Genomic DNA, 23248 nt, shown 5'->3' with positions numbered 1-23248 from the left:
TTAAATAAAATATTTTCCCTTTTTCACACAAGGAAAATGTTTTCTTTTACAACAATATAGAACCAACCACTAGCACAGCTTTGCATATCACAGCTACCCTGCTCTTTGAATACACACAGAAGCCACACACACGCAACTACATACATCATAAGCTTAGTTCCATGCAAATAAACCTGATATCAAACTACAAAAAGACACACACATGCCAGTTTTCATCATCAAGTCCAATAATTTTCCTTTTTCACACAGCAAGAGAAAGTTTTCATCTGAAAATGTGGTTGAACCACACATTAGCAAAGCTATGAGTGGCGTATAAAGAGCAGATATAGCTCTGTCACAAAGCCACACACACTCAGCTCAAGTACATATCACAAACTCAGTTCCATGCAAATAAAACGTGATATCAAACTACAAAAAAAGCACACACACCTGCAACTACTTGTCATCAAGTCCAATAATTTTCCTTTTTCACACACCAAGAATACGTTTTCCTCTCAAACCAAACACTAGGACAGCTTTGCCTGATACAGCAACACCTGCTCTTTGAATACACACAGAAGCCACACACACTCAACTACATACATCATGAGCTTAGTTCCATGCAAATAAAACCTGATATAAAACAATCAAAAAAAACACACACATGCCAGTTTTCCTCATCAAGTCCAATAATTTTCCTTGTTCACACAGCAAGAGAAAGTTTTCATCTGAAAATATGGCTGAACCACACACTAGCAAAGCTGTGACTATAGCTAGCTAACCCGCTAGCTAGCGCTAGCGCTAGCTTAGCGCGCTAATCTAATTAACCAAATGCCATCAATAAACTTTAAAATTCATCTCACGCCGACGGTAATGCTTCATAATAAATGTTTCAAGTCAACCACATGTATCTTAAGAGTTGAGATTATCGAATACAGGTTAGCTTTGCATGTAAAGCTAGGCCGCCCCTCCATCAAAAACCAGCAAACAGCATAAAGACGATACAACAGGCCTCGGGCCTACCGGAGGAACGGCTAGCTAGCGCTAGCTTAGCGCGCTAATCTAATCGACCAAACGTCATCAATAAACTTTAAAATTCATCTCACGTTGACGGTAATGCTTCATAATAAATGTTTCAAGTCAACCACATGTATCTTAAGAGTTGAGATTATCGAATACAGGTTAGCTTTGCATGTAAAGCTAGGCCGCCCCTCCATCAAAAACCAGCAAACAGCATAAAGACGATACAACAGGCCTCGGGCCTACCGGAGAACGGCTAGCTAGCGCTAGCTAGCGCTAACGTAGCACGCTAATCTAATCGACCAAATGCCATAAATAAACTTTAAAATTCATCTAACGCCGACGGTAACACTTCATAATAAACGTTTCAAGTCAACCACTTGTATCTTAGGAGGTGAGATTATTAAACACAGGTTAGCTTTGCATGTAAAGCTAGGCTGCCCCTCCATCAAAACTCACCAAAAGCCAGCAAAACAGCACAATGCAAAGTACATAATCACTCTCTGAAATATAACATTTTAATGTCGTGTTTTACCTGTGTTATCATCAACCATATCCTCATATTAGCACAGAGTAAACACAATAGGCTAACGTTAAGCTAACAGAGATGAAAACAGGTCTTACCTCTGAGGTCTGTGAGAAGAAGTGGGTGGGGCGCACACAGACGCAGGGGCCTTTTAAACGCTGTGGAAAAAAACGTGCGTGCGCGCGCGCGCATGATCACACTAAAATGCAGGCAGACAGAAATCCTCATTCAATCCAATGGAGAAATCCAGCAAACCCACCCCTTTTTGAGGTGTCACAGCTCGGTCACCGTTTAAGTGACAGACTTGATTCAAAGCTTAAACGAGTCACGAGACTCGCATCTATAAATCTCCCATTTACATGATTTTGCTATCTTTTACCGTTTTGGAGTTATGGCAGTTTTAGTTTGAGAGTGTTTTCTGCTCCCTCTGAGCTCTTACAATGGGTGTGTATTGCGCATTCCTGAGGCAGCTAGAGTGAGTCACATGTCCAGGCAGAGTGCAGAGCAGAGCACACCAGAGTCCAAAATGTTTGAAAACTCTTCACAGCTCCCACAAACTTGGTCCAATCCACATCAAAACTATATATTTTTGTAGGAATTTTTGTCCTCTTTCCATCTGCATAGTTTTCAAAGCCATCAGACTTTTACTTTAGACTGCAGGGGCCTAATTAGTGCCGGATGTCAGCCTCTTCACACCAAACTCCATGGGAAAAAATGAGATTTTGGTTCTGGCCCCTCCGACTTGGAGGTGTTATCACATCCAAACTAAACGAGTAATGACGAAATCCTTCAGAACTTTTGTTAAGCACTGTGTCCTCTGTCATCTGTTAAAATTTCAAGCCGCTGGCATTTACGCCCTGGGAGGAGTTGGATTTTGTTCAAAGGCGGCATTTTGGGCGAGAACGTGACTTTTCAACGCAAATTGCGGACTTCCTGTCGGTTTTAGGTCGGGGGTGTCAGCGCGTGAATTGTAGGGCTTGATGAGACCTACATTTCGGCGTTGGTTTGGTGTTTCTATCACATTCCTGTGGGCCCCAGGGGCTGCCTTTGTGTGCCTAGGTGGCGCTACCGAGCCCATTTTTGCACCTTGGGGGTCTTTTTGTCCATTTTATCAAATTTTTCGCCAGACCTGGCCTGCGTGCCGAATTTGGTGACTTTTGGAGCATGTTTAGGGGGTCAAATTAAGGCCTAATGACACGGAATAATAGGAAAAAGAAAAAGAAGAAAAAAAAAAAAACACTACAATAACAATAGGGCTTCGCGCTGTTCAGCGCTCGGGCCCTAATTACTCATACAGGGTGTGTAAAGCTTACCTGTGCTCTGTGTGGCTCATGAATCGGGCTAATTAGGGCCCGAGCACTGGAACAGTGCGAAGCCCTATTGTATTTCCTTCGTTTTTAGGGCCCGAGCGCTGGAACAGCGCGAAGCCCTATTGTTTTTGCTTCGTTTTTTAGGGCCCGAGCGCTGGAACAGCGCGAAGCCCTATTGTAATTGCTTCGTTTTTTATTATTATTCTTACGTGTCATTCGGCCTTAATTTGACCCCCTAAACATGCTCCAAAACTCACCAAATTCGGCATGCAGGCCAGGTCTGGCGAAAAATTTGATAAAATGGACAAACGGACCCCCTAAGTGCAGAAATGGACTCCGTAGCGCCACCTAGGCACACAAAGACAGCCGCTGTGGCCCACAGGAATGCGCTAGAAAGACCAAACCACTGCCGAAATGTAGGTCTCATCAAGCCCTACAATTCACGCGCTGACACCCCCCACCTAAAATCAACAGGAAGTCCGCAATTTGCGTTTGAACATCACGTTCTCGCCCAAAATTCCGCTTTGAACAAAATCTATCTCCTCCCAGGCCGTAAGTGTCAGCGGCTTGAAAATTTAACAGATGACAGAGGACACAGTGCTGAACAAAAGTTGCTAAAAACTCCGTCATTACTCGATTCGTTTGGATTTTATAAGCCCTCAAAGTCGGAGTGGCCAAAACCAACACTTCGGTTTTTTCCATGGACTTTGGTGGGAAGAGACTGACTTTTGGCACTAATTAAGCCCCTGGAGTCTAAAGTAAAAGTCTGACGGCTTTGAAAACTATGCAGATGGAAAGAGGACAAAAATTCCTACAAAAATATGTAGTTTTGATGTGGATTGGACCAAGTTTGTGGGAGCTGTGAAGAGTTTTCAAACGTTTTTGACTCTGGTGTGCTCTGCTCTGCACTCTGCCTGGACATGTGACTCACTCTAGCTGCCTCAGGAATGCGCAATACACACCCATTGTAAGAGCTCAGAGGGAGCAGAAAACACTCTCAAACTAAAACTGCCATAATTCAAAAACGGTAAAAGATAGCAAAATCATGTAAATGGGAGATTTATAGATCTGAGTCTCGTGACTCGTTTAAACTTTGAAACAAGTCTGTAACTCAAACGGTGACCGAGCTGTGACACCTCAAACGGGTGGGTTTTCTGGATTTCTCCATTAGATTGAATGAGGATTTCTCTGTCTGCCTGCATTTTGGTGTGATCATGCAGCAGCTGCCAGTACTCAAGTCAGTCACACACTAGGACATGCTAAGGGCGCCATCTGCTGGAGGGGCGCTGCTAGTGGCCAGAGGGGCACCAGCAGCGAATGTACTACCAGTGGGTTTTTGTTGGCGTCGTGTGTGTGTGTGTGTGTGTGTGTGTGTGTGTGTGTGTGTGTGTGTGTGTGCGCACGTGCGTGTGTGTGTGTGTGTGTGTGTGTGTGTGTGTGTGTGTGTGTGTTTGTGTGAGTGACTGAGTGAGTAAGTGAGTGTGTGTGCCTGCATTTTGGTGTGATCATGCAGCAGCTGCCAGTAGTCCTGTCGGTCACACACTAGGACTTCTGCGGCCTTTCAAAATAAAAGCCCAAAACTCTTTCACAATAAAAGCACCGAAAAATACCCTTAAAACTGGAACACACGGACGAATTGTCTGCGCTTCGACACGCGCGCCGTCCCCGACGTGCACGGGGGGGCGAGGGCCCGTCCAACGCTGCTTGCAGCTTTAATTAGGCCCTCGCCCTCCATCGGAGAGAGGGCCTATTGTTATTGTATCGTTTTTTATTATTATTCTTATTATCGGTACGTCTTTTTGAGGCTTAATTTGACCCCCTAAACATGCTCAAAAAGTCACCAAATTCGGCACGCACCTCCGGTCTGGCGAAAAATTCGATAAAATGGCAACTCGGACCCCCAAAGTGCAAAAATGGGCTCGCTAGCGCCACCTAGGCACAAAAAGGCACACGAAGGCGGCCGCTGCGGCCCACAGGAACGTGATAGAAAGACCAAACCAGCGCCGAAACGTAGGTCTCATCAAGGCCGAGATTTCACGCGCTCGCCCCCCCGACCTAAAATCAACAGGAAGTCCGCAATTTGCCTTTCAAAGTAAAAGTCGGGCCCCGAAATTGCGCGTTGAACAAAATTTATCTCCTCTGAGGCCGTAAATCGTGGCGGCTCAAAAAGCTAATAGATGAAAGAGGATACAGTGCTGAACAAAAGTTGCTAAAGACTTCGTCATTACTCGTTTAGTTTTTAAATTATAAGCCCTCGAAGTCGGCAACGCCGACTTCGAGGGCGTCGTTTTTTCCATGGAGTTTGGCGTGAGTAGGCGCACACTTGGCGTTAATGAGGCCCCTGGCGTCTAAAGTAAACGTCGCACGGCTTCGAAAATTACGCCACACGAAAGAGGACGAAAATTCCTACAAAAATATGAAATTAATTTTTAAATTGGAAGAAGTTTGTGGCCGCTGTGAAGACTTTTCGACCATTTTGGACCCTGGTGTCCTCTCCTCTGCACTCTGCCCGGTCATGTGACTCACTCTAGGTAACGGACAGTTCCGCAATACACACCCATTATAAACCGTCAGCGGGAGCAGAGAAAACAGTCAAACTAAAACTGCCATAATTCAAAAACGGTACAAGATAGCAAAATCATGTAAATACAAGATTTATAGAGCCAAGTCTTGTGCCTCGTTTAAACCTTGAATAAAGTCTGTAACTCAAACGATGTCCAAGCGGCGTTACCTCAAACGGGTGTGGGTTTGATCGATTTCTCCATTGGATTGAATGAGGATTTCTCTGTCTGCCTGCATTTTGGTCTGATCATGACACAGCTGCTCATGTATTAGCGCAGTACTCATGTCACTCACACACTAGGACATCCTGGGCTTTTCAAAATAAAAGCCCAAAACTCTTTCCAACTGAAAGCACCGAAAAATACCCTTACAAATGGGAAAAATGGATAAATTGTCTGCACAAACATCGTGGCGGACCGGCACCGGTGCGAGGGCCGACCAACGCTGCTTGCAGCTTTAATTAGGCCCTCGCCCTACATCGTAGAGAGGGCCTATTGTTTTTGTATCGTTTTTTTTTTTTTATTATTATTATTATATCGTGTCGTTCGGCCTTAATTTGACCCCCTAAACATGCTCAAAAACTCACCAAATTTGGCACGCACCCCAGGTCTGGCGAAAAATTCGATAAAATGGCAACTCGGACCCCCGAAGTGCAAAAATGGGCTCGCTAGCGCCACCTAGGCACAAAAAGGCACACAAAGGCGGCCGCTGCGGCCCACAGGAACGTGATAGAAAGACCAAACCAGCGCCGAAACGTAGGTCTCATCAAGGCCGAGATTTCACGCGCTCGCCCCCCCCGACCTAAAACCAACAGGAAGTCCGCAATTTGCCTTTCAAAGTAAAAGTCGGGCCCCGAAATTGCGCGTTGAACAAAATTTAACTCCTCCGAGGCGGTAAATCGCGGCGGCTCAAAAAGCTAATAGATGAAAGAGGATACCGTGGTTAACAAAACGTCTGAAGGATTTCGTCATTCCGGCCTTAGTTTTGAAATGATAAGCCCTCGAAGTCGGCAACGCCGACTTCGAGGGCGTCGTTTTTTCCATGGAGTTTGGCGTGAAGTGGCGCACACTTGGCGCTAATGAGGCCCCTGGCGTCCAAAGTAAACGTCGCACGGCTTAGAAAATTATGCCACACGAAAGAGGACGAAAATTCCTACAAAAATATGAAATTAATTTTTAAATTGGAACAAGTTCGTGGCCCCTGTCAAGACTTTTCGACCATTTTGGACCCTGGTGTCCTCTCCTCTGCACTCTGCCCGGTCATGTGACTCACTCTAGGCAACGGACAGTTCCGCAATACACACCCATTATAAACCGTCTGCGGGAGCAGAGAAAACAGTCAAACTAAAACTGCCATAATTCAAAAACGGTACAAGATAGCAAAATCATGTAAATACAAGATTTATAGAGCCGAGTCTTGTGCCTCGTTTAAACTTTGAATAAAGTCTTTAACTCACACGATGTCCGAGCGGCGTTACCTCAAACATGGGTGGGTTTGATCGATTTCTCCATTGGATTGAATGAGGATTTCTCTGTGTGCCTGCATTTTGGTCTGATCATGACACAGCTGCCAGTACTCATGTCACTCACACACTAGGACATCCTAGGCCTTTCAAAATAAAAGCCCAAAACTCTTTCCAACTGAAAGCACAGAAAAATACCCTTACAAATGGGAAAAATGGATGAATTGTCTGCACTTCAATGACACAAACATCATCACGGATCGTGGCGGACCGGCACCGGTGCGAGGGCCGACCAACGCTGCTTGTTAGGCCCTCGCCCTCCCTTAGGGAGAAGGGCCTATTGTTTTTGTACCGTTTTTTTTAGGCCCTCGCCCTCCCTTAGGGAGAAGGGCCTATTGTTTTTGTACCGTTTTTTTCTTATTATTGTTACGTCCAAATAAACCTTAATTTGACCCCCTAAACATGCTCAAAAACTCACCAAATTTGGCACGCCCCCCAGGTCTGGCGAAAAATTCGATAAAATGGCAACTCGGACCCCCAAAGTGCAAAAATGGGCTCTCTAGCGCCACCTAGGCACAAAAAGGCACACGAAGGCGGCCGCTGCGGCCCACAGGAATGTCATAGAAAGACCAAACCAACGCCGAAACGTAGGTCTCATCAAGGCCTACAAAAAACATAGGGGACAAAATTGACCTAAAACCAACAGGAAGTCCGCAATTTGCCTTTCAAAGTAAGAGTCGGGCCCCGAAATTGCGCGTTGAACAAAATTTATCTCCTCCGAGGCGGTAAATCGTGGGGGCTTGAAACGCTAATACATGACAGAGGATACCGTGCTTAACAAAAGTTCTGAAGGAATTATTATTAATTTGAAGCGTTTGGGATTTATAAGCCCTCGAAGTCGGCAACGCCGACTTCGAGGGCGTCGTTTTTTCCATGGAGTTTGGCGTGAAGAGGCGCACACTTGGCGCTAATGAGGCCCCTGGCGTTTAAAGTAAACGTCGCACGGCTTCGAAAATTATGCCACACGAAAGAGGACGAAAATTCCTACAAAAATATGAAATTAATTTTTAAATTGGAACAAGTTTGTGGCCGCTGTCAAGACTTTTCGAACATTTTGGACCCTGGTGTCCTCTCCTCTGCACTCTGCCCGGTCATGTGACTCACTCTAGGTAACGGACAGTTCCGCAATACACACCCATTATAAACCGTCAGCGGGAGCAGAGAAAACAGTCAAACTTAAACTGCCATAATTCAAAAACGGTAAAAGATAGCAAAATGGTGTAAATACAAGAATTATAGAGCCGAGTCTTGTGACTCGTTTAAACTTCGAATTGCGTCTGTAACTGAAACGATGTCCGAGCGGCGTTACCTCAAACGGGTGTGGGTTTTTATCGATTTCTCCATTGTATTGAATGTACATTTCTCTGTCTGCCTGCACTTTGGTCTGATCATGACACAGCTGCCAGTACTCATGTTTTAGCGCAGTACTCATGTCACTCACACACTAGGACATCCTCGGCCTTTCAAAATAAAAGCCCAAAACTCTTTCCAACTGAAAGCACAGAAAAATACCCTTACAAATGGGAAAAATGGATAAATTGTCTGCACTTCAATGACACAAACATCATCACGGATCGTGGCGGACCGGCACCGGTGCGAGGGCCGACCAACGCTGCTTGCAGCTTTAATGTTGGTTTTGTTTTTGCTGGAATTACGTGTCTTTGACGCTTAATTTGACCCCCTGAACATGTTCAAAAACTCACCAAATTCGGCACGCACATCAGGTCTGGTGAAAAATTCGTTAAAATGGAAAAACGCACCCCCAAAGTGCAAAAATGTGCTCGCTAGCGCCACCTAGGCACATTAAATCGGCCGCTGCGGCCCACAGGAATGTGATAGAAAGACCAAACCAGCGCCGAAACGTAGGTCTCATCAAGGCCGAGATTTCACGCACTCGCCCCCCCGACCTAAAACCAACAGGAAGTCCGCAATTTGCCCTTCAATGTAAGAGTCACGCCCGAAATTTCGTGTCGTTCAAAAATTATCTCCTCCGAGGCCGTAAATCGTGGCGGCTCAAAAAGCTAATACATGACAGAGAATACAGTGCTGAACAAAAGTTGTTCGGGATTTCGTCATTCCGGCCTTAGTTTTTAAATTAAAAGCCCTCAAAGTCGGCGTTGCTGCAACAAAAACGCCATTTTTTCCATGCAGTTTGGCGTGAAGAGGCGCACACTTGGCGCTAATGAGGCCCCTGGCGTCTAAAGTAAACGTCGCACGGCTTTGAAAATTATGCCACACGAAAGAGGACGAAAATTCCTACAAAAATATGAAATTAATTTTTAAATTGGAACAAGTTTGTGGCCGCTGTGAAGACTTTTCGACCATTTTGGACCCTGGCGTCCTCTCCTCTGCACTCTGCCCGCTCATGTGACTCACTCTAGGCAACGGACAGTTCCGCAATACACACCCATTATAAACCGTCAGTGGGAGCAGAGAAAACAGTCAAACTTAAACTGCCGTAATTCAAAAACAGTACAAGATAGCAAAATCATGTAAATACAAGATTTATAGAGCCGAGTCTTGTGCCTCGTTTAAACTTTGAATAAACTCTGTCACTCAAACGATGTCCGAGCAGCGTTACCTCAAACATGGGTTGGTTTGATCGATTTTTCCATTGGATTGCATGGGGATTTCTCTGTCTGCCTGCATTTCGGTCTGATCATGACACAGATGCCAGTACTCATGTATGAGCACAGTACTCATGTCACTCACACACTAGGACATCCTGGGCCTTTCAAAATAAAAGCCCAAAACTCTTTCCACCTGAAAGCACCGAAAAATGCCCTTACAAAAGGGAAAAATGGATGAAATGTCTGCACTTCAAACATCGTCGTGGCGGACCGGCACCGGTGCGAGGGCCGACCAACGCTGCTTGCAGCTTTAATGTTGGTCTTGTTTTTGCTGGAATTACGTCTCTTTGACACTTAATTTGACCCCCTAAACATGTTCAAAAACTCACCAAATTCGGCACGCACGTCCAGTCTGGTGAAAAATTCGATAAAATGGAAAAACGCACCCCCAAAGTGCAAAATTGGGCTCGCTAGCGCCACCTAGGCACACTAAATTGGCCGCTGCGGCCCACAGGAATGTGATAGAAAGACCAAACCAGCGCCGAAACGTAGGTCTCATCAAGGCCGAGATTTGACGCGCTCACCCCCCCGACCTAAAACCAACAGGAAGTCCGCAATTTGCCCTTCAAAGTAAGAGTCACGCCCGAAATTTCGCGTTGTTCAAAAATTATCTCCTCTGAGGCGGTAAATCGCAGCGGCTCAAAAAGCTAATACATGACAGAGGATACAGTGCTGAACAAAAGTTGTTCGGGATTTCGTCATTCCGGCCTTAGTTTTTAAATTAAAAGCCCTCAAAGTCGGCGTTGCTGCAATCAAAACGCCATTTTTTCCATGGAGTTTGGCGTGAAGAGGCGCACACTTGGCGCTAATTAGGCCCCTGGCGTCTAAAGTAAACGTCGCACGGCTTCGAAAATTATGCCACACGAAAGAGGACGAAATTTCCTACAAAAATATGAAATTGATTTTTAAATTGGAACAAGTTTGTGGCCGCTGTGAAGACTTTACCAACATTTTGGACCCTGGTGTCCTCTCCTCTGCACTCTGCCCAGTCATGTGACTCACTCTAAGCAACGGACAGTTCCCCAATACACACCCATTATAAACCGTCAGCGGGAGCAGAAAAAACAGTCAAACTAAAACTGCCATAATTCAAAAACGGTAAAAGATAGCAAAATCATGGAAATACAAGATTTATAGAGCCGAGTCTTGTGCCTTGTTTAAACTTCGAATCACGTCCGTAAGTCAAACGATGTCCGAGCGGCGTTACCTCAAATGGGTGTGGGTTTTTATGGATTTCTCCATTGGATTGAATGTGGATTTCTCTGTCTGCCTGCATTTTGGTCTGATCATGACACAGCTGCCAGGACTCATGTATGAGCGCACTACTCATGTCACTCACACACTAGGACATCGTAGGCCTTTCAAAATAAAAGCCCAAAACTCTTTCCAACTGAAAGCACCGAAAAATACCCTTACAAATGGGAAACATGGATAAATTGTCTGCAGTTCAGACATCATCGTGGCGGACCGGCACCGGTGCGAGGGCCGACCAACGCTGCTTGCAGCTTTAATTTTTCCTATTATTACGTGTCATTAGGCCTTAATTTGACCCCCTAAACATGCTCAAAAACTCACCAAATTTGGCACACAGGCCAGGTCTGGTGAAAAATTTGATCAAATGGACAAACGGACCCCCTAAGTGCAGAAATGGGCTCGGTAGCGCCACCTAGGCACACAAAGGCAGCCGCTGTGGCCCACAGGAATGCGCTAGAAAGACCAAACCAACGCCGAAATGTAGGTCTCATCAAGGCCTACAAATCACGCGCTGACACCCCCCACCTAAAATCAACAGGAAGTCCGCAATTTGCGTTTGAACATCACGTTCTCGCCCAAAATTCCGCTTTGAACAAAATCTATCTCCTCCCAGGCCGTAAGTGTCAGCGGCTTGAAAATTTAACAGATGACAGAGGACACAGTGCTGAACAAAAGTTGCTAAAAACTCCGTCATTACTCGATTCGTTTGGATTTTATAAGCCCTCAAAGTTGGAGTGGCCAAAACCAACACCTCGTTTTTTTCCATGGACTTTGGTGTGAAGAGGCTGACTTTTGGCACTAATTAAGCCCCTGGAGTCTAAAGTAAAACTCTGACGGCTTTGAAAACTATGCAGATGGAAAGAGGACGAAAATTCCTACAAAAATATGTAGTTTTGATGTGGATTGGACCAAGTTTGTGGGAGCTATGAAGAGTTTTCAAACATTTTTGACTCTGGTGTGCTCTGCTCTGCACTCTGCCTGGACATGTGACTCACTCAAGCTGCCTCAGGAATGCGCAATACACACCCATTGTAAGAGCTCAGAGGGAGCAGAAAACACTCTCAAACTAAAACTGCCATAACTCAAAAACGGTAAAAGATAGCAAAATCATGTAAATGGGAGATTTATAGATCCGAGTCTCGTGCCTCGTTTAAACTTTGAATCAAGTCTGTCACTTAAACGGTGACCGAGCTGTGACACCTCAAAAAGGGGTGGGTTTTCTGGATTTCTCCATTGGATTGAATGAGGATTTCTTTGTCTGTCTGCATTTTGGTGTGATCATGCAGCAGCTGCCAGTACTCAAGTCAGTCACACACTAGGACATGCTAAGGGCGCCATCTGCTGGAGGGGCGCTGCTAGTGGCCAGAGGGGCACCAGCAGCGAATGTACTACCAGTGGGTTTTTGTTGGCGTGTGTGTGTGTGTGTGTGTGTGTGTGTGTGTGTGTGTGTGTGTGTGTGTGTGTGTGTGTGTGTGTGTGTGCACGTGTGTGTGTGTGTGCACGTGCGTATGTGTGTGTGTGTGTGTGTGTGTTTGTGTGTTTGTGTGAGTGAGTGAGTGAGTGAGTGTGTGTGCCTGCATTTTGGTGTGATCATGCTGCAGCTGCCAGTAGTCCAGTCGGTCACACACTAGGACTTCCGCGGCCTTTCAAAATAAAAGACCAACACTCTTTCACAATAAAAGCACAGAAAAATACCCTTAAAACTGGAACACACGGACGAATTGTCTGCGCTTCGACATGCGCGCCGTCCCCGACGTGCACGGGGGGGCGAGGGCCCGTCCAACGCTGCTTGTTAGGGCCCGAGCGCTGGAACAGCGCGAAGCCCTATTGTAATTGCTTCGTTTTTTATTATTATTCTTACGTGTCATTCGGCCTTAATTTGACCCCCTAAACATGCTCCAAAACTCACCAAATTCGGCATGCAGGCCAGGTCTGGCGAAAAATTTGATAAAATGGACAAACGGACCCCCTAAGTGCAGAAATGGACTCCGTAGCGCCACCTAGGCACACAAAGACAGCCGCTGTGGCCCACAGGAATGCGCTAGAAAGACCAAACCACTGCCGAAATGTAGGTCTCATCAAGCCCTACAATTCACGCGCTGACACCCCCCACCTAAAATCAACAGGAAGTCCGCAATTTGCGTTTGAACATCACGTTCTCGCCCAAAATTCCGCTTTGAACAAAATCTATCTCCTCCCAGGCCGTAAGTGTCAGCGGCTTGAAAATTTAACAGATGACAGAGGACACAGTGCTGAACAAAAGTTGCTAAAAACTCCGTCATTACTCGATTCGTTTGGATTTTATAAGCCCTCAAAGTCGGAGTGGCCAAAACCAACACTTCGGTTTTTTCCATGGACTTTGGTGGGAAGAGACTGACTTTTGGCACTAATTAAGCCCCTGGAGTCTAAAGTAAAAGTCTGACGGCTTTGAAAACTATGCAGATGGAAAGAGGACAAAAATTCCTACAAAAATATGTAGTTTTGATGTGGATTGGACCAAGTTTGTGGGAGCTGTGAAGAGTTTTCAAACGTTTTTGACTCTGGTGTGCTCTGCTCTGCACTCTGCCTGGACATGTGACTCACTCTAGCTGCCTCAGGAATGCGCAATACACACCCATTGTAAGAGCTCAGAGGGAGCAGAAAACACTCTCAAACTAAAACTGCCATAATTCAAAAACGGTAAAAGATAGCAAAATCATGTAAATGGGAGATTTATAGATCTGAGTCTCGTGACTCGTTTAAACTTTGAAACAAGTCTGTAACTCAAACGGTGACCGAGCTGTGACACCTCAAACGGGTGGGTTTTCTGGATTTCTCCATTAGATTGAATGAGGATTTCTCTGTCTGCCTGCATTTTGGTGTGATCATGCAGCAGCTGCCAGTACTCAAGTCAGTCACACACTAGGACATGCTAAGGGCGCCATCTGCTGGAGGGGCGCTGCTAGTGGCCAGAGGGGCACCAGCAGCGAATGTACTACCAGTGGGTTTTTGTTGGCGTCGTGTGTGTGTGTGTGTGTGTGTGTGTGTGTGTGTGTGTGTGTGTGTGTGTGCGCACGTGCGTGTGTGTGTGTGTGTGTGTGTGTGTGTGTGTGTGTGTGTGTGTTTGTGTGAGTGACTGAGTGAGTAAGTGAGTGTGTGTGCCTGCATTTTGGTGTGATCATGCAGCAGCTGCCAGTAGTCCTGTCGGTCACACACTAGGACTTCTGCGGCCTTTCAAAATAAAAGCCCAAAACTCTTTCACAATAAAAGCACCGAAAAATACCCTTAAAACTGGAACACACGGACGAATTGTCTGCGCTTCGACACGCGCGCCGTCCCCGACGTGCACGGGGGGGCGAGGGCCCGTCCAACGCTGCTTGCAGCTTTAATTTTTCCTATTATTACGTGTCATTAGGCCTTAATTTGACCCCCTAAACATGCTCAAAAACTCACCAAATTTGGCACACAGGCCAGGTCTGGTGAAAAATTTGATCAAATGGACAAACGGACCCCCTAAGTGCAGAAATGGGCTCGGTAGCGCCACCTAGGCACACAAAGGCAGCCGCTGTGGCCCACAGGAATGCGCTAGAAAGACCAAACCAACGCCGAAATGTAGGTCTCATCAAGGCCTACAAATCACGCGCTGACACCCCCCACCTAAAATCAACAGGAAGTCCGCAATTTGCGTTTGAACATCACGTTCTCGCCCAAAATTCCGCTTTGAACAAAATCTATCTCCTCCCAGGCCGTAAGTGTCAGCGGCTTGAAAATTTAACAGATGACAGAGGACACAGTGCTGAACAAAAGTTGCTAAAAACTCCGTCATTACTCGATTCGTTTGGATTTTATAAGCCCTCAAAGTTGGAGTGGCCAAAACCAACACCTCGTTTTTTTCCATGGACTTTGGTGTGAAGAGGCTGACTTTTGGCACTAATTAAGCCCCTGGAGTCTAAAGTAAAACTCTGACGGCTTTGAAAACTATGCAGATGGAAAGAGGACGAAAATTCCTACAAAAATATGTAGTTTTGATGTGGATTGGACCAAGTTTGTGGGAGCTATGAAGAGTTTTCAAACATTTTTGACTCTGGTGTGCTCTGCTCTGCACTCTGCCTGGACATGTGACTCACTCAAGCTGCCTCAGGAATGCGCAATACACACCCATTGTAAGAGCTCAGAGGGAGCAGAAAACACTCTCAAACTAAAACTGCCATAACTCAAAAACGGTAAAAGATAGCAAAATCATGTAAATGGGAGATTTATAGATCCGAGTCTCGTGCCTCGTTTAAACTTTGAATCAAGTCTGTCACTTAAACGGTGACCGAGCTGTGACACCTCAAAAAGGGGTGGGTTTTCTGGATTTCTCCATTGGATTGAATGAGGATTTCTTTGTCTGTCTGCATTTGGTGTGATCATGCAGCAGCTGCCAGTACTCAAGTCAGTCACACACTAGGACATGCTAAGGGCGCCATCTGCTGGAGGGGCGCTGCTAGTGGCCAGAGGGGCACCAGCAGCGAATGTACTACCAGTGGGTTTTTGTTGGCGTGTGTGTGTGTGTGTGTGTGTGTGTGTGTGTGTGTGTGTGTGTGTGTGTGTGTGTGTGTGTGTGTGTGCGCACGTGCGTGTGTGTGTGTGTGTGTGTGTGTGTGTGTGTGTGTGTGTGTGTTTGTGTGAGTGACTGAGTGAGTAAGTGAGTGTGTGTGCCTGCATTTTGGTGTGATCATGCAGCAGCTGCCAGTAGTCCTGTCGGTCACACACTAGGACTTCTGCGGCCTTTCAAAATAAAAGCCCAAAACTCTTTCACAATAAAAGCACCGAAAAATACCCTTAAAACTGGAACACACGGACGAATTGTCTGCGCTTCGACACGCGCGCCGTCCCCGACGTGCACGGGGGGGCGAGGGCCCGTCCAACGCTGCTTGCAGCTTTAATTTATTATTATTCTTACGTGTCATTCGGCCTTAATTTGACCCCCTAAACATGCTCAAAAACTCACCAAATTCGGCACGCAGCCCACATCTGGCGAAAAATTGGATAAAATGGACAAACAGACCCCCAAGGTGCAAAAATGGGTTCGGTAGCGCCACCTAGGCACACAAAGGCAGCCGCTGCGGCCCACAGGAATGTGATAAAAAGACCAAACCACTGCCGAAATGTAGGTCTCAGCAAGCCCTACAATTCACGCGCTGACACCCCCGACCTAAAATCAACAGGAAGTCCGCAATTTGCGTTTGAACATCACGTTCTCGCCCCAAATTCCGCTTTGAACAAAATCTATCTCCTCCCAGGCCGTAAGTGTCAGCGGCTTGAAAATTTAACAGATGACAGAGGACACAGTGCTGAACAAATGTTGCTAAAAACTCCGTCATTACTCGATTCGTTTGGATTTTATAAGCCCTCAAAGTCGGAGTGGCCAAAACCAACACCTCGTTTTTTTCCATGGACTTTGGTGTGAAGAGGCTGACTTTTGGCACTAATTAAGCCCCTGGAGTCTAAAGTAAAAGTCTGACGGCTTTGAAAACTATGCAGATGGAAAGAGGACAAAAATTCCTACAAAAATATGTAGTTTTGATGTGGATTGGACCAAGTTTGTGGTAGCTGTGAAGAGTTTTCAAACATTTTTGACTCTGGTGTGCTCTGCTCTGCACTCTGCCTGGACATGTGACTCACTCTAGCTGCCTCAGGAATGCGCAATACACACCCATTGTAAGAGCTCAGAGGGAGCAGAAAACACTCTCAAACTAAAACTGCCATAACTCCAAAACGGTAAAAGATAGCAAAATCATGTAAATGGGAGATTTATAGATCCGAGTCTCGTGACTTGTTTAAGCTTTGAATCAAGTCTGTAACTCAAACGGTGACCAAGCTGTGACACCTCAAACAGGGGTGGGTTTTCTGGATTTCTCCACTGGATTGAATGAGGATTTCTCTGTCTGCCTGCATTTTGGTGTGATCATGCCACAGCTGCCACTACTCAAGTCAGTCACACACTAGGACATGCTAAGGGCGCCATCTGCTGGAGGGGCGCTGCTAGTGGCCAGAGGGGCACCAGCAGCGAATGTACTACCAGTGGGTTTTTGTTGGGGTCGTGTGTGTGTGTGTGTGTGTGTGTGTGTGTGTGTGTGTGTGTGTGCACGTGTGTGTGTTTGTGTGAGTGAGTGAGTGAGTGTGTGTGCCTGCATTTTGGCGTGATCATGCAGCAGCTGCCAGTACTCCTGTCGGTCACACACTAGGACTTCTGCGGCCTTTCAAAATAAAAGCCCAAAACTCTTTCACAATAAAAGCACCGAAAAACTGGAACAAATGGGCGAATTGTCTACGCTTCAACACGCGCGCCGTCCCCGACGTGCACGGGGGGGCGAGGGCCCGTCCAACGCTGCTTGCAGCTTTAATTAACAATAATTTCCTCGTTATCTCATCTTTAATGTGTTTTCAGTAAGGCTGGGGTCCGGCTTGCAGCGATGATCTTTCACTTTAATTTGATATTTTGCTGTCACCGGGCACACAGACTCAAGCCGCTGCTGGTTGCTCGGCTGTCGTCGCCTTGCCAGCGGACGCGCTCGTCCCCAAAGCCCACAGCCGGGAGGCGCTGCCAACCAAACTCCATTTAAAAAATCCGTCTTTTACGCCGAGAATCGCCTTTTGCGTCTTTAACACCGGGTGAAACATGATTTTTTAACATTTCCACGACTCGAGAGTGTTTGCTCTTCATTTCGGCATCCATCCCCCCCGCCGTGAACACACACCTGAGCGGCAGACATGCGTCAAGTCCAGCGAGGCGGCGGACGGAGAGACGCGGCGCTCACATTTTCAACCTGGATTATGTTACGGTGACGCGCCGCTTGGTGGATTATTAATATGCCGAATTGATCTCCAGTCTTATCTGATTTATAAAATGTGTTCACTGATTTTTTATCCTTTATGTGTGTTTGCCAGTCAGAGAAGGAGCCGTAAACTGACATTTTTTTGAATGGACTTCCACTTTAGCGAAGACAGAGTCCGGACCCAAACAAAACATGTTCACACTGACAGGCGACATGAAGAACACAGACAACAACAAACACCTTCATTCAGCTAAACGAGTCGAGCAGGTCTAGTCCGCCTGCTTCTGCCATAAGACGAGAACTAAAACCAAAAAATGACAAGAGTTTTGTAGGAAACTTACCGACTGCAACATCTGTTCAGAAACCGTTTGAATCTGACGCCATCTTTAGCGTCCAGGCGGCGGAGGCACGACGTCATTTCCGCTTTCTCCGGATTGGCCGAATCAGCCTCGTAAACAGGAAAACAACAAGATTTTTAGTGCAACAAACAAAACAACATAAAGTCTGTTTATCCTTTTATATATGAAGAGTTCATTTGCAAAAACAGATATCTCCATTTGAATTTATTAAATCTTTTCAAACTTTTTTGAAATTTATTACAATTTACTTTATATTTATTTCTATTTTTTATATGTTTATTTAGCCTGGCATAATGTTTATTATCCTAAATCATGCTTTGTGTGTGTGTGTATATATGTGTGTGTGTACTCCAAGCAGTATCAGTGAAAAAGGTGTATTGATTTTAAGGATGGCTTTTATCTGTTTTTGCAAATTCATATTTGACTACTATTGAAAAAAAAAAAAAAAAAACTACTTAGACATTTCAAATTTACTCCAATTAGACGTTTTTTGTTTCTTTCTTTTACCCTGCATTTTGTTATTTGTGCCTCACTGTAATTTTTTATATTATTTTTTATAGTAAAGTATATTTACAACAACCTCTCTGATGAAAATTGTACGTCACATGTATACCTCATGTCCTGACATTAATCAAATAAAGGAGAAATAAATAAAATCAAATAAATAACAGAAGTGTAATGGCAAAAATATACAACTAGAAAAAAAAAATAGAGCCTTTACGTTACAAATTTAAACAGATATAGTGGAATGGAGAGTAATTATATACAAAGTACATTTAAATTAGATATATAAGTCAAGGATGTCATCAATCTAAAGGGAAGAATTATATTAGATCAGACTTTCAAGATTAAAAAAGAATGAGGTAAATATGGAATCTACACCACGAAAAGCCTTTGAAATAGTTTTTAGATTTCTTTATTAATCAAATCAGGTTAAAACAATAACAACAGAACAGTGAAACACATGTACACACAGTGACAGCACGTATTAAATTAAACACAAGAGGCACAATAAGTTTGTCTCAATAGAAAACAAACTAAAATACTTAGATACACAACACAAAATAAACATGGACAACCGAATGATAAAACTAGTCTAATTAATTTAGTGATAAAATAAACACACAACCCTGCACTGAGGATCGATCCACTGTCATGTTAACGAAAAAAAAAAAAACAGATTTCATCTTGTTTTATGTTTGCAGGAAGTTTAACTGGTTCACAACACAAATTAGTACATTACTGGTTTATTGTGGTGGTAATTTATTCCCCAAAATAGATTTTATTGACATTTTATTTGTTAATACGGAATCAGTAGGTTTTTATGTCGCCGTATTTGTGCCACTGTAGAGAGAACAAAAATAACAGGAAAAAAAATTTAGAGGAAAAAAAAAATTGAATTTCTGAGATAAAGTCGTACATTTCCGGAAAGAAAAAATGAAAATCAATTTATGAGAAAACAAAAAGAAAATTCTGAGATTATACAGTCACCAATTTATGAGAAAATCTTGAATATCCTCTGAGATGAAAGTCAGATTTATAAGAAAAAAAGCAAGAAAAATTCGTTTTTTTCGTGGAAATTTGTGAGTTTTTTTCTCCTAAATTTACAACTTCAATCTCCGACATTCAGATTCTTTTTTCTCTGAATATTTACTCCTCTTCCCCGCATGTAGCCATGAACCCTGTGTGTGTGTGTGTGTGTGTGTGTGTGTGTGTGTGTCAGGCTGCAGAGTACTGGTCGTCGGCGTCGGGCCACTGGTCTCTGATCCTCCACAGGCAGCAGCTGGGCAGGAGGCGTTTCCTGCGCCCGGCGGCGCCGTGCTGCCACAGGCTGAAGGTTCTGTACGCCATGTAGCGGAAGGCGCGGTTGTCTTCGCCGGGCTCGTGGGCCCCGCCCCCCTCGGCCCCGCCCGCCCGGGCCACGCCCTCCCTGTAGTTCCTGTGGATGCGCAGGAAGCCGGCGTCCAGGCAGTACAGGGAGAAGGACGGCAGCGTGCTGAGGCAGAGCGCCGCCTCCTGGCCGCAGCACTTCCTCTCCAGCTCCGTGGGCATCTCCCTGCAGTTCCCGCACACGCACCACGGCGCCCCCGGCACGCCCGCCGCCGCCGCCGGGGCGCCACGCCGCCGCCGGTGCATCGCCAGGGCGTCGAAAACCAGCCCGGGCTCCCGCTCGAGGAGACGGCTCCCGAGCTCCCGCCACTCCTCCAGGGTCAAGTCCTGCAGGAGCCGCTGGAGGAACAAATCACACGAAGAAGAATCAGAGTCTGGGACCTTATACTTCATCCATCCATCCATCCATCCAATCATTCATCCATCCATTCATTTATTTATTTATTTATTTATTTATTTTACCTTGTGCTATTTTATTAATTAATTAATTAATTAATTAATTAATTAATTTTTATTTTTATTATTTTACTGGTATTTTTTCTAGTAATTGTTTTGCTGTTGATTTGATTTTTTGCATTAATTAATTAATTAATTAATTACTTAATTAATTAACAATTGAATCAGGAGATTAACACGTGGTCCTGTCCCCCACAGGTGACTCATCATCACAGCTGAGTGTGTGTGTGATCCAGGAGCAGCTACACACCTCAGTCTCCTCCCTCCTGGCGTGACGGAGCTCCTCCAGACGCTGCGCCTCATCTGCCGCCGCCGCCGCCGCAGCAGCTTCCCCACCGCCGCTCGCCACTGACACACGGGGATCTGGTCCTGGTTCAGGTTCTGGTTCAGGTCCTGGGAGCCCCTCCTCCCTCTCCTCCCTCTCTTCCCTTTCCTCCATCACAGAGCTGTGGTCAACCTCCTGTCAGTTCATCTAAATATGTATTGATAACAGTTACAAATGATTACAATGTTTGTTTTTTGGTTATTTTTCACTTATCACCAAATTTCTAGTTCGTTTACTTTACAGCACCAGTCAAAAGTTTGGACACACGTTGTCTTTATTTTTATTATATTCTAGATTATACTGTAGATTAATACTGAAGACATCAAAACTATGAAAGAGGACATATGGAATTATGTAGAAAACAATATGTATATAATACAAACAATACAACACTGTATTGTTTGTTTGTTTTTTACCAATTGTTTTGGTGATATGACCCGCTGACCACCTGTTTTATTGTTTGTTTGTTTGTTTTTTTTTTGAGTGAAGAAATCAAGTGATTTTGCATCAGTGTGTGCACATGATCCAACCCCAACCAACGCAAGCCGGGCCAGCCAATCACAGTCTGTCACGGAATGCGGGTGGGATGGCACAGTTGGAGTCTTATGTTTAGGGGAAGAAAAAAAAAAAAAAACAAAAACACATGACAAACTCGAAAACTCGCAGCAGGATGTTTGTATACACTTCACCAATAAAGGCAATGATAATGAGTGAAATATTTAAAAATGACAAATATGATCTGAAGCCCCGGCAGAAACTGAAAGTAAACATTCACTTTTTTTCTCCGCATCTTCAGGCTGTCACTGGTGACGAGACTTCACACAAACTTTGTTCACATGGTGAACAAACTTTTTTTTTTATCCTCAGTGTCCGGATATGAACTCTGAAAGTCACGACGCGGTGAATATTTAGACTTTAAAACACGGAAAAGAGACTTTGAGCGACTTTCCCAGCGCGCCGCGGACTGATCTGATCCGACCTGCAGCCGCACAGCAGAGGAGTCTGATCCCCAAGCATTAATATTGATCCCTGATCGGCTCTTTACCTGATCGATCACCTGCACATCCGATCACAGAGACTTTGCAGCTTCTTCAGCAGAGACACACAGAGAGGAGCCGCCGCTGCATCTCCCGCGCGCCGACCGTGACGTCACTTCCTCCCATTTGTCTCGTCCTGCTGCTTGCGGAGTAAATAACAACCTGCAGGACAGTTTTGGAGAGACTTCAGATCCTCTTTAGTCATATTTTGGTCTGGAAATCATATTTTAATGCCGAGGAGCAGAGCTGTTGCAGGGTCAGGCGCTTGGGTTGGGGAGTTAATAAAGCGCAGGAGTAACATGGTTTTTAACTTTTGCTGATTTAATGGGGACAAGCGGCTCAACATGAAGTGAACATGATGACACGTCCTGCAGCCGTCAGTGTGTCTCTGAGCTCAGTTTGACCTCCAGGCTGGTTCAGCTGCACAAAACACAGGAAATATCAACAGTTTACACACATTTGTTTTAGCTGTGCTGGACACTCAGGAGCCTGAACATGACATTTATAATCTGCAGGAAACTGCCCTCTGCTGTAGAGCCCTCACCTGATATGACACGCCTGGACCATAACACACCTGGAACATAACACACCTCTAGTAACATAACACACCTGGAACACAACACCTGGAACATAACACACCTCTAGTAACATAACACACCTGTAGTAACATAACACACCTGGAACATAACACACCTGTAGTAACATAATACACCTGGAACACAACACCTGGAACATAACACACGTGTAGTAACATAACACACCTGTAGTAACATAATACACCTGGAACACAACACCTGGAACATAACACACGTGTAGTAACATAACACACCTGTAGGAATATCTGTAGTGACATAAACACACCTGTAGTAACACCTGTAGTAACGTAAAACACCTGAAGTAACACCTGTAGTAAGATATCATACCTGTAGTAACACCTGTAGTAACATAAACACACTTGTAGTAACATAACACACTTGTAGTAACACCTGTAGTAACATAAACACACCTGTAGGAACACCTGTAGTACCATAAACTCACCTGTAGGAACACCTGTAGTAACATAACACACCTGTAGTAACATAAACTCACCTGTAGTAACACCTGTAGGAACATATGCACACCTGTAGGAACACCTGTAGCAACATAACACACCTGTAATAACACCTGTAGTAACATAACACACCTGTGGTAACAACAGTAGTAACATAACACACCTGTAGTAACATAAACACACCTGTAGTAACACCTGTAGTAACATAACACACCTGTAGTAACAGAACACACCTGTAGTAACATAAACACACCTGTAGTAACACCTGTAGTAACGTAAAACACCTGAAGTAACACCTGTAGTAAGATATCATACCTGTAGTAACACCTGTAGTAACATAACACACCTGTGGTAACAACAGTAGTAACATAAACACACCTGTAGTAACATAAACACACCTTTGGAGCGACCACTCCAAAGATCAACACATTCAATTCCAAAATAAAGTTACTTATAAAAATAAGTAAGTATAAATGTACACAGGAGTTTGACTTGGTGATGCAGCGTAGTGAAACAAAAAAAATAGC

At 44.9% G+C, this 23248-nt stretch overlaps 2 protein-coding genes across 2 annotated transcripts in view; both read right to left on the bottom strand.

The window, feature by feature from the left end:
* LOC115376978 (uncharacterized) overlaps positions 1–18027 on the bottom strand; it is an 81260-nt gene extending 63233 nt beyond the window's left edge. Inside the window, exon 1 of the mRNA XM_030076829.1 lies at positions 17945–18027. Coding sequence (XP_029932689.1) covers positions 17945–17956 — 12 coding nt within the window. The 5' untranslated portion in view covers positions 17957–18027. The remainder of the gene's footprint in view (positions 1–17944) is intronic.
* An 852-nt stretch (positions 18028–18879) lies between these two features.
* Positions 18880–21799, bottom strand: LOC115376709 (uncharacterized). Its single transcript, XM_030076471.1, has 3 exons — positions 21679–21799; positions 20559–20780; positions 18880–20191 (listed from the first exon to the last, which is right to left on the bottom strand). The coding sequence occupies exons 2-3, from the start codon at positions 20745–20747 to the stop codon at positions 19682–19684; spliced, it is 699 nt and encodes a 232-aa protein (XP_029932331.1). The 5' UTR covers positions 20748–20780; positions 21679–21799; the 3' UTR covers positions 18880–19681.
* Positions 21800–23248: the final 1449 nt, after the last annotated feature.

The sequence above is a fragment of the Myripristis murdjan genome, chromosome 18 (genome assembly GCF_902150065.1).
Source record: "Myripristis murdjan chromosome 18, fMyrMur1.1, whole genome shotgun sequence".
Classification (NCBI taxonomy): Eukaryota; Metazoa; Chordata; class Actinopteri; order Holocentriformes; family Holocentridae; genus Myripristis; species Myripristis murdjan.
The sequence above is the reverse complement of the archived record's forward strand: the minus strand, read 5'-3'. Positions and strand labels throughout refer to the sequence as shown.